Genomic DNA, 12,448 nt, shown 5'->3' on the forward strand with positions numbered 1-12,448 from the left:
TCCTCTAAAGTGGAGAAACATGGATTTGATTGATGGCCTACTAGATGGATAAGGAATTGGCTGGATGTCTGCATCTAAAGAGCTACAGTCAGTGGCTTAGAATCCAAATGGAAACCAGTAACAAGTGGTGTCCCTCTAGGGTCTGTGTTGGCACCAATATTATCAATATCTACGTTACCCACAGAGCGGTGGGATTGGTGCACCCTCAGCAAGTTTGCAGATGACACCCAGCTGAGGGGTGTGTTTGGCTCACTGGAGGGAAGCAATGGCAACCAGAGGGCCTCTGACAGGCTTGAGGAGTGGGCCCATGCCAATCACAGGAAGTTCAACAAAGCCGAGCACCAGGTCCTATCCCTGGGTCATGGAAATTCACAATATCAATATGGACTAGGGATGAATGGATTGAGAGCAGCACAGCACAGAAGGACTTCATGGATGAAAATCTGGACATGACCTGGCCATGTGCACTCACAGCCCAGAAAGCCAAACGTGTCCTGGGCCTCCAAAGCAGTGGGGCCAGCAGGGCAAGGGAAAGGATTCTGACCCTCAACCCTTCTCTGGGGAGACATACTCGGAGTGGTGCATTCAACTGTGGGGTCCCCAGTACAAGAAAAGCATGGAACAAGACCAGAAGAGGCAAGAAAATTCATCAGAGGGCTGAAACATCCCTCCTGTGAAGAATGGCTGAGAGAGCTGGGTTTGCTTAGCCTGGAGAGGAGAGGGCTCTGGGAAGACTTTATCACAGCTTTTCAATAAATGAAAAGGACTTCTAAGAAATTTGGAGGAAGACTTTTTACCAGGGCTTGTAGTGACTCAACAAGGGATAATAGTTTAAAGATGAAAGTGGGCAGATTTAGATTGGATATAATGAAGGCATTTTTTATAATGTTGATGGAACAGGTTTCCCTGAGAAATTGTTGATTCTCATCATTGAAAGTGTTCAAGGTAAGGTTAGATGGGACTTTGAGCAACCCAGTCGAATCCATGATGTCCCATACCATGTCAGAGAGGTTGGACTAGATGATCTTTAAATGTTTACCTTTCTACCCAAACCATTCTCCAATCTTCTTATTCTACAAATTCAGAGAGTACAACATATAGGTTATGGTATGGAATATTTTATCTTTCGACTGATGTACCATATTTAAAATATTTTCTAATCTATTTAATAGATGAATCAGTGAACTATTTCACGTTTGTACACAGGCTGAGATGGTAATAAAGAGAATTTTCTCAATGTAGAATGTAAATAAATTCAAGTAAAATTTAAGAATTTTCTCATAGGAGAAGTGTGGAAACTCTTTCCAAAAACATTGAAGGAAATTGAAACTAAAAGAAAATATTTATGAGTCCTTTTGTTTATTAGTTCTTTTTCTTTTCATATTTTAGGATATACTGAAAATGCAATGGCTTTAGTGAAATAGGCCAAACTGCTGACTAATACACACGACAAGAAGAGTGCAAAAAGGATGCAATATATATCTCCATCTTCAGTTTACAAACTCCTTCGCATTTTTCTGCATTCCAACATTCATTCTTTATTGCCAACATTACTTAAGTATTGTATTTTTTATGTCACTCTTACTTTATGGCAATATTTAATTATGATAAAATAAATATTATCTGCCCTATATTTCCAGATTAATCATTCAATATAACTATTTCAATTTACTAATTACCAGAATTGAACAAATATAATCTTCAAGATGGAACGTGCCAAATTAGTGTCACTGTTGCAATAATACACTTTTTTAAGGAAACAATGGATAATATTAACCTACCTGTCAGGTATGTTTGTTCATGTAACTCTGTGATGCTCAACAGCTCTGCCTTCTGCTGCTGGCAGCTTTTTCTTGCCTGATGCCATTTCAGAGCTGTCTCAGAGTTTATCTGGTACTGGACATTTGTTAAAGGGTCTGTGTTCCACAAATCACTACTAGTAACTACAGGGAGAAATGAAAATGTTGTAATTTATCATGAAGACAGAGCCAGATAAAATATACCAAAAAAAATGTATAGCAAAAGACAAAAAATGCCCGAACACTGCTATAGACAAATGGTTTGAAAGGAATTCTGAGGTTCTCTAATGTAATAGTAGATCCAGGACAGTAGACAGGGTATGAAACAAGGTCACTGTTTTCTCTGGTACAAAAGAATCTGCTGTTTAAGGTAAACAGTAAGTGGCTGAAAAAATGCTAAAAGAGTTGATTTGTGAATGTGGAGAAAAAGACTAAAAACTTTCAGGCTGATGCTAGCTAAGGTATATATCAAGCTGACCTTATTTTCTGAGATAAACCCCAAGTTTTTAATAATTTGGGTCACTATATAAAGTGGCTATGGATTTTTTTACTTTAATTGTAGTAATCAGACCCAAGTACTGAATGCCAAGCTGACATCATCAGCATCCATCTCACATTCCCCTGCAATTCCTGATTTCTTAAACATGTGTCTGACATGGCAGGACTTTCTCCTCTGCCACGTAGCCTGACTGAACTCCTTGAATACCTCAATTGTCACTTTCAGGCAATGCCAGTGAAAGCACCACCCAAAAGGACCCAACAGTAGAAGTTATCCCAGAAGGTACCACACTCTTTACACTGCTGCAGTCTCTTCTGCTTCATCTCAATTGTTTCTCCACAAACAAGCAACAGAAGACAGTGTGATTTTGATCTGCCAAAAATGGAACCTATGTGAGGTCCCAGCACAGAGCTAAATATCACATAAAGGGAATAAAGTTGCATGACTAAAGGAGAGCACAGCAGAGATCAGTGCATGTCTGCCAACAAGGAGAAAAAAAACTGAATTCCTGAAGCCTTTATTAGATCCTCAAGTCACAAACTAAAAAATTGAGAGAAAGAGGTCTTCTCTAAATTCAGAGTGCTCAGAATACTTCGGTCTGCAAATAGAGGGAAACAGTACAATAAACAAAACTCAAAACAAAGCATGATACATGTTAAATACCAGGAGGTCACTTACCAGTTCCACTTTTTCCTGTATTAAATTTGATTATCTATAGGTAATATAAAGTGCTTCATTTCACATTATCTTTATTTTTAAGAGAAATAAAATATAACCTACTGTAATAATGACATTTCAGTAAAGATGGTAACTTTCACATGATTATAATTATCCACAAATCAACTCCTGTCCAAAATATTTTATAACTATCAGAATCAAAACTTCTTTGCTACATTATGTTTTAAAAGGCCATAAATCCCTGTGCACGAGCTTGAGATAGAATTAATATTGCAAAAATAGTAAAATCTATAATTCAGTAAAGAAAACTGGCTCTGACTTGATAGTAAGGGGTTTATTAAAAATCTTGTGTAATTATTACAGAGAAGAGGTAAACAAGTCTTGGGCATTCATCCAACCTTCCACCTCAGTTCCCCTGTCTCATAATTTATAGCTGACTTCCATATGGTGCTCTCCTGTAGAATTTTGGCCTTTCATAAAAATCAAACTCATTTCTAAGTCTTGGAAAATTTGCTTTTGAGATGCCTGAGTTTTAAGAGTTCAAATGCAGGATTGCAGAGCAGGATTTTGGAAAATCTGTCTGGTATTGTTTAAAGCTTAGGTCCCCAGAGAAACAGAAGGATGAAATGCTTTCCTGAAATAATATATTTTAGCACCTAAGCTAAATTAGTGTTAAATCACACATGTCCTCAGTACGTAAGTAGAAAATTAATAAAAACCTGAACTCTATCCTACACAGATGAATTCAGCATGCATTTATTTTCTGCAAGTTTTGTTTCTGTCCTAACCACCTTCATTTTTATGCATTGCTTAGAAGGGTTTCTGAATCCTGCAATTCATCCATCAAAAGTGGCCTCAATGGAGATTTTCACACTGGAATAGAGCTATAGGTACACTTCAAGTCACTCTCCTGATGGTCTTACACTGTGCAACTTGTTTTCTTCCCCAACACCTTCTTTGAGGTGCAGCATGCAGTTCAAAAAGACATGGTGTAACCTACAAAGAAGCAGCACTTCCCAGGCTACTAAAAATTGTTTGCTGTAGCAGCACTGCTCAGTTCCTTTCCTTACAGTGTAAGCTTCTGCTGTTACTGTCTCAGCATCTCTTTCTAAATCACCAATAAAGGGTCATAATCACAATCATGTCACCTCCACTGATAAAATTTCTCCACTTCTATTGTGTATAATAACTGTCACAAGTATAGCCTCATGCCCTCTTCATTTTGGAGAACGTCTGAGGTGGTTTTGGCCACAATGACAAGTGACTGGGTCTGCCACAGACATTTCACTGTGGGTCCTGGCCCCAGTATGAGCAGCTGCAAGAGTTTGCATCACATATTTTCATGCTTGCACCCTTGGTCCATTTAAGAAGACAGTTTAGGAAACAACACTTTATTCTTAGTAAATAAACTTTGACACATACAGACTTAAACATCCTATTTTTAAAGGTGTTGCTGAAGTTAATTAACTTATCACACTCTCATATCTCACTCATTTCTCTTTCATAGGGATGACTAAAACTTCTGCTACTATGGCCTGTCTCTCACTAAAATATATGACCCAATCCTGAATATTTTGTAACTAGTACTGAAGAATCAGGAAGGAAACATGCAGGCAGTCAGCATAAAGCAGCTTTTTCCAAAAACAATCACTGCCATCTGAATGGATTTCCTTGAATTATGCCAAAGAATTAAACAAAATTTGAATGATGCCTCCTATTTGTTGTACTCAAATAATACTAAGCAGGGAGTATTCTTAAGTCAGCTTTGCATGTGCTTTATTAGTGGGATTGATATTCCCAGCATGTTTTTATTTTCCCGAAAATAATACTGGCATAGAAGAAAAAAGAAGTGCAGTTTTTAATTTCTGAAATGCTGAATGCAACATTCATGGAAATCAGGCAAGGACACCAGTATTTTGTCATCAAACCAGTTAAGATCAACCCAAACAGTTTTCTTCACATCAAAGGAGGGGCGTATTTTTTTCCTTAGCTCTGTTTGCAGTCAGCTGGAGCTTTACAGCAAAACACAGTAATAAAGAAGAAAGGAGGGAGAAGTGCTACCCTTCTCAGCATGACAGAAAAAGCAGCTTGCAGACAAAATGTTCAGTACATATTTTACAGAGGTCCAGAGAAAATTCATTTAAATTTTAAAGAATTCAAATACATGCAGGCATAAATTACTCCCATTTACTTAAAGTAAGATCAACATTTCTAAATAAAGTTCTGAATTTTGATAATGCTGCATTTAAAACATAAGTATATGCAAACAAGGAAATTTAGAATACAAATACTTTTAATTGAGTTAAAAGACAGAACTAAAATACAGTACACACATTTTGGAAACACTGGGATGTACTAAAGAGTTCATGAAAGTTCCTTCATGTCTAAAAGGCAACTCATTCTCCAAAGTAATTTTAATTTTCAATTAAACTGTATTCTAGCTTTCAGTTCCACTTCATAGATTTCTACTTTCTGACCTTTTATGTCTACTATTTATTTAATTTCTCTTTAAGTAAATGGTGTACATAGAGATTCCAGAATATGATTAAAATACTTTCACCCAAAAATTATTGGGCAATGTTTTTTTATGCTGGGTCCTATATTTGGATATTTATGTTGATTTTAAAAGGAAAGCAGACTAAACAGATACATTTCAAACTATAAAGCACATGTTATGGACATATTTCCAGGCAGCTGAGTAACAGCACAGCAGAACTGTGAATGTAAAAAGCTTACATTTCATTGGGCAAAATCCATACTTCCTGTCAACATCATAGTCCGAAGTGGTTCCACACCAGAACCAGCCATCTGATCTGCCAGCATCTGTGCAGTCAGCATACCATTTACCACCAAACTTAAAAGGAAATACACAAGGAGCTCCATTGTCATTTCCTTTCACTGTGTAGGTATCTAAGGAGACAAAACAATTCAAAAATGCATAAAAATTAATAAGCATGAGATATATAGGAGTTCGTGTTTATGATCCTATTTAAAATACTATAGCAAGGAAAGCTTGGTAGCTTAGTATACAACTGTACTAGAATTGGCACATTGGTCATTTTACTCTAGGTCTAAGCTGATACCCACGTTCACAGTGAGACAAATTTTTGTTGCTTAGGGAGACAGCAGATCACAACTGACTGAGCTAAGACAAGTACATTCCCATGCTAAATTTCCCATGCACAACAATCAGAAGTGTAAAGCACACACATTTATGCCATCTTTTAAAACACAAAAGACTGTTGATTGTTCTGTCAATAGCCCAGCCAACTTCCGATCATTTTGGACATGGAAGAGCATGTCCATGTAAACTTGAAAGATATATGCCATAGAGTGACTCCAGTATATTATGCCCAAATAAATTTTACATTTGCATGTAAAGATACTTTTTGTTTTTTTCAGAAACCTGTTTCAATGGAACTTACGAAAGTAACTAAAGCAGCTTTCTGTGTGTGCACATGTAACGTACGTTCATTGACGGAAGGACATACAGGGGAACTGGACTTGACAATCATTTTTGGAGAGGTGACATACCAGGGTCACTGTCTCACAGAGCTGCTAGAAAACAGAGGAGGAAGGAATAGCAGGGCATTATTACATCTCCCCCCTGCCTTCTTTCACTTAATTTGCTTTGCTAGGTTCTTCTGGCTTCTGGCCAAGGACTAGTACTGTAATCAGCCATAGTGTAAACCACAGAAACTGCATCCATACCTCCCTCTGTGACCACTTATGTTTATCAAAGAATACTAAATGGGAAGTCAAATGTATTTCCAGATACTTATCATGAATATATATATATAGATGAATTAATATATAGAGAGATGTATTATACATATATTTTTCAAATTTATCTTTTAAAATATCTTTTTCAAATTTTACTATTTAAAATATCTTTTTTTCTTTGTCTAACATTTTAATACCAACTCTAAGACTCCCTTGAAACTTCTAGGAAGACATCTGCAATACACTGGAAATTAAGATATCAAGAGTTAACTAATATCTTACTGCCAGGTAATATTTGCACCCCAAGGAAAAAAAATATATAACCAACAGACTAAACACTTACACTATGTCTTTCTGTACACATGTAGTAAATAGTAAAAGTTATCATCAACTGCTAAGTAATGGTTATACACATGTTTTGAATAACCATAGAATTTTTCATTCTCTCCAAATGAATCACTACCATGCATGGTTAATCATCTATCAGCACTTTCACAAATTTGACAAAAGCCAAACTGAAGTACTCAAAAAATAAAAGGCACACCCAGTTAAATATTGTTTATTTCACCTGAATTCACACTCACTGATCATTAATAAAATTAAGGAAATTCTTCCATGCATATAAAATATTTTAATTATCTACACATAAAAACAAGTTTGAAATACAGAAATTAATTTACAGAACTTTACCTTCATAGCCTCGAGAACACAGATCGTCTGTGGTTCCGTAGACTTTCCACCTACTCCATAAACCAGATCCCTTGTACAGCATAATATTCCTTTCCTGTTTGTTTCCATAGTTGAAAAACAAATCTTCCCCTTGGATTGCAAAGAGAGTCTCATTTCTGCATTCCCATCGCTGAAGTTCACTAGCCTTGTCACAAGGATACAGAGTGACGGGAACCCAGTCTTTCTTCGAAGGCACTCCCAAGCACAATTTCAATGCTATGCTCATAAGCTGGTGATCTGAGACCCACCTGAACTTTTGTGACTCATTTTCTTGAACACAAGGAGCAGTAGTCACTGAATTAGAACTTTGAGCCAGTACACAACGCTTGTGATCTTCATTATATATTAAGAAGATGCTAGTATCTGTAAGAAAAAAAAAAAAAAAACTAAACACTGGAATGATTTGGTTTGAGTAACCTTACCTGCTATCTAAATGAAGTATGAATCTGGACACTCCTCTTGGTGTGAAAATCTCATCATCTGTTCAGCAAGAGAAGGTGTGGACTGCACCTGTTGAAGTGGCTGTATGATGCAACTAGTTTCAGATGTGAGGACAGTTTGTGTCAGTGAAAGCATCTACACACAAAAGCACAAAGCAGCAGAGGTGTAGACCTAGTGTCTCCTGTAGGTTTAAAGCATGGGTTAAACTGAAGAGAGAAAACACACTCATGGTGTTAATCCAAGCTGCACCCTTGGGAATTAGTGAAATGAGGGACCATGGACACTGTAGAGAGCAGATCCTGACACTGAACTCTCCAGCAGCACTGGCTCCCAGGCGTGGGGAGATGACAACAGTCACTAAGTTCTTCAGGCTCCATTTCCTCGCAGTGGGGAGCTCTGTTCTCAAAAGCCCTACTAAAATCTTTAAGGTATTAACTGAGGAGAAGGATATGTTTTTAAGCTTTATACTCAAGTTTCTCATAGAATATATTTACTTTTCAATAAAGTAATCAGTGACTTCTTTCTTGCATGTCTCCATTATGAATGAAATACCAACAGCAGTGGGATTTGCCATCACCAGTTATGCCACTTCATGATTTATGAAAATAAAGAAAGCTCTTCATAGCTTCCCAGGTTATTTCTCCCTCTAAATAAACAGTGCTTCACAGCATGCATTTTCACGTATTCAAGGTTGGTTTCGAATTTGTGGCCACTTGAAAAGTTTTAGCATCTTTTGCACTTGGATGTGCTATGAATGTAACATTTCTGAGCCAGTCTTGCTGAAAGACTGAAAATTTCTCCTCTCTGGTCCACCTGAGATACCTTTTGGCACAGTAACTTTATCATGCTCTTTCACGTCAGGTAACAGAATGCACAACATTTTAACGCTGTGTATGAGATAGGAAGGAGAAAAATAAGTTTATGTGACTGGGATGGAAGCTGATTAAAATACTATTTATTTTAGTGTATGATTACCAAACTAAACAAATTCTATAATGGAGAAATAGCTAAGGGGAAAACAGGTTAACCACAGAAAATCTTCCCTTCTCTGCTGAGTCTCTAATGTGGAAATGATCATATTTTTCTGCAGAAGAACAATCTGGGAACAAATAACCTCTCTCTCAGAGAAAGAGCTGACCTAGACGTATCTCATCTGTAGTTCAGCTTCCTTCTCTTGTCCTTTGGCTTCCAACTCACTGGGAAGTAATGTAAAACTGATGAGCACTGGAGGCAGAAATTGTTGTCTTTTGCCAATCTGTTTTACTCACAGACAATACAAGGAAATGTATAATTATCACTGCTGGTGACAACTTCTTTTTATTCTGCTTTTCTATGAGCATTTAGCACAATGTTATTGTAAACTGATATATGCAGTGCTTGCAACTCTCCTTTTCCTGAAATCGTGTCTAAAATTTCTAGATAAAAGAGATGTCAAACAATTTCACATTTGTAGAAAACACTACCTGATTTTTCAAACTGCTAAAATTGTATCTGTGGCCTAAAATAACAGTCCTTATTTTGTGGTTCTTGTGGTGTTCAAGAGAAGATGCTATTTCACATGAAAAAAGTATCCCTAAGTCAAAAGCCTGGATTACTGCTTCCAAGCATAAGAGGGTGAAGAGTTTTGGCTTCAAAAATGAAGTTAAAAAGCTGAACAAAGCAGTCTGGTCAGCGGGGATGGAGAGGGGCACAAAACTTAGGCTCTCTACTATTCCGACAGTGCCTTTACAAGGCATTAGAAGTGCATAAACCCAACACAGCTGCTTATACAAGGGCATATTCCCAATGCAGGGAATAGAACATATGCAAGCAGCTAAAAGGCCAACTCAGCCAAGGAAGCATCGAAAATAAGCTGACACCAAAACAGGAGAATAGAACAAGAAGGAGCAGGATGCTAGAGCAACTGTGGCTGAGGCTGTAATTGCAGGATTTCCTTTCCCTCAGTGTTGCTCCTCTCTAATCCATGGCCATCGAGCAGACTGGTAACTTAGTGCTGTATTGCTCAAGTTTACAGCTTTATTTCTGTTTATTCTGCCATCTTGCTCACCAAAGGGGATTCCCATATAAAAGTATCTGTGTGAGTAATTAGATAGTCTAGAAGAAACAAGCCAGGTATTTGTGAAGCACTTCCTCTGCCCTGCCAAGTCCTCTCTGTAAACACTTGGTACAACTCTTGCCAGCATGACCAGCTGTATCTGTAAAATGGGCTGAGCAGAATCACACACAGCACCGTTAGCTGTGTTTCACTGTTCTGCAGCAACATTTGTTATTGAGCTCTGGTAAGAGGTGCCATTCTTCACCACAGATGAACCGTGGGCAGAACACTTTAAAGTCCACCACAGTGTGCTCATGAGTACCATAATGTTAGTACTTTGAATTAAACCTATTTCTATCAGTAATTCATATTTTGAAAGTTACTCCTGGAAGGAAGGTCTTTAAAATGCCTAAGAACATGCCAGGCTTAGGAAACAACTTCGCCACTACCAGTGCACAAGCAGCCATTCAAGGAGATCTAGCATCTTTTCCCTCAAATGTCCCAAGTACATCCCAAAAGAATTTTTCTCACAGGTTTTTATTTTTCTTTACTCACCACACTGTGACTATTTGCCTGTCTACCTCTGGCCTCAAGTTGTATTTAAGAATTGTGCCAAGTACTGCAGAATCTCACCGGACAGAATCATTTCCATAGCAGAGATTTCCAGAATGCCAAACTGACTTCACACTGCAGCATTTCCAAACCATCACAGATTACGTGAGCATAAATAAGGAAGTGATTTGAGTAGCCAGTGAAGTGGTACCAGTGATAAACACTAATGGAGAGAACCAGAAAAACAGACCCAAAGACAGAAGCAAAAGAGGAAAGAGCAAGGAGGCAAATGCAGGTAGGACAACTGTCTTCCCTACACAGGCTCTTGCCTACCAGATGGCCTAAACTGATTGCTGCTAGTTACACAAAGAAAGGTTACAGGGCAGTTTTACAAAGATTTGCATTGCTGGAGTGCAGAGGATGCTGAAAGGTTTTCAGAAAGGGCAAGTGCAAAACTTTCACTGAAAAGTAGCTGCGAGCTGGAAATCATGGCAAATCCCAGAGTAAGTGGGTACAAACTCCAGGTATCACCAAGCAACACAACTTCCCCCTGTTGTCACACCTCTGTCCATCCCAGCATCTCAGGTACCCTAACACTCCCCCGTGAAAGCCATCTGTCAAAAGCAGGGCCCGTCCGTGGCTGGAGGACAGGCAGAGCCCCAGTACCAGGCAGTTCCACAAACCTCTGTGGTGAGCAGGTCTGTGAGGGAAAGCTGGTGATGGTGTTAAATTAATCAGAGACTGATCGGAGCGGCGGGGGAAACTGAGGCAGAGCCGGTGACAGCCCTGTTCGGCGTCCACAGCGCCACGGGCACCCAAAAGGCCGCCCTGCCGGACAGTTTTGCCCGCCGGGCACCCCTGGATGCGGGCGAGGAAGGTGTCCCGAGGGCAGGCCGCCTCCATCAGCCGCCCGCCCGCCGCAGAGAGGCTTAGCACGGTCCTGGGCTTCACCTGCGCGGACGCTCCTCGCCCGCGGCCCCCGCAAGCTCCAGAGCAGGTTCGGCTCTGTGCCCGCCGTGACCCCTCGTTTCTCGGCTCGCCTCGCCCGCGCAGCCCCTGCGGGCACTTACCCAGCCCCGGCAGAGCCCGGGGGAGCAGTCCGAGGAGCAGCAGGAGCAGGGAGGGAGCTCTCGCCATCGCCGCGGCTGAGAGGAGAGGGCGTCCCGCCGGGCAGGTCCGCCGCGCTTGTGAAGGGCTGGTGGATCAGGGGAAAACTCTGGGCTCCGAATGATAAGGAAATATCCTGTCACATGGGGCGTTTTGAAATAACAGGAATTCGCTGTTCAAACTTTGCTTTCCTAAGCTGATTTTTTTCCCTTGGCGGAGGAAAGAGCCTTCTTCCAGGCATGTGCAGGTGATAAAGCCGCGATAGCTGAGAGGAGCGCTGCTTTTCTTGTTGCTGCCGCTGCGTGCGGCGTTTGTTTTTTTCTTTTATCCCCTTTGCGACTCTGACAGCGTTGCATCTGGGTCAGTGGTTTGTCTTCCAAGAAAATTAGCCAACCCCGCTCGGAGGGAGGAGGATATCCCTCTCCTTTTCTTCTGGGGTAAGGGAAGGAGAAGGATAAGGGGTAAAAAAACTCCAGTCTCAAAGAAAGCTCCCGCTCGAACGCTCGGGTTGCTCTTCAGAGCGAGGACTGCAGAAGGAGCAGAGACCTACTTTTGGGAGCCCGGGATCTGGGCTGCGCCCCCGTCCCCATCACTCCTCCCCCGGGCGCCGGAGGTCGCTCCGCCGGGAGCAGGGCGCGGCTGGGCTCGGGGCTGCCGAGGAGGGGACCAGGGCGTTTAAGGATCCTAAGAAGTCCAATAAATGAACTTCAGACGATTTATTTGTTTGTTTGTTTGTTTGATTGTTTGTTCTACCGACAGTGATGGCGCTATCTGCTGTTAACAGGACTCAAATCTCGCTCGTGAATCAGTGCGGGAAATACAAACCTTGACTGCTAGCTGGATTTCACAAGCTGAAGCATCTGCCTGGAATTAAATGATCTTTCT

General features: G+C 40.3%; 1 protein-coding gene across 1 annotated transcript in view; it reads right to left on the reverse strand.

Moving 5' to 3' along the window:
• The window catches only part of LOC119695309 (macrophage mannose receptor 1-like), a 52,076-nt gene extending 39,947 nt beyond the window's left edge, over positions 1-12,129 (reverse strand). The window contains exons 1-4 of the mRNA XM_038123537.1: positions 11,527-12,129; positions 7,390-7,791; positions 5,713-5,886; positions 1,782-1,943 (exon numbers count right to left, since the gene is read on the reverse strand). Of these exons, the coding sequence (XP_037979465.1) occupies positions 1,782-1,943; positions 5,713-5,886; positions 7,390-7,791; positions 11,527-11,593 (805 nt within the window). The 5' untranslated portion in view covers positions 11,594-12,129. The remainder of the gene's footprint in view (positions 1-1,781; positions 1,944-5,712; positions 5,887-7,389; positions 7,792-11,526) is intronic.
• Positions 12,130-12,448: the final 319 nt, after the last annotated feature.

Source organism: Motacilla alba, chromosome 2 (assembly GCF_015832195.1).
Source record: "Motacilla alba alba isolate MOTALB_02 chromosome 2, Motacilla_alba_V1.0_pri, whole genome shotgun sequence".
Taxonomy (NCBI): Eukaryota; Metazoa; Chordata; class Aves; order Passeriformes; family Motacillidae; genus Motacilla; species Motacilla alba.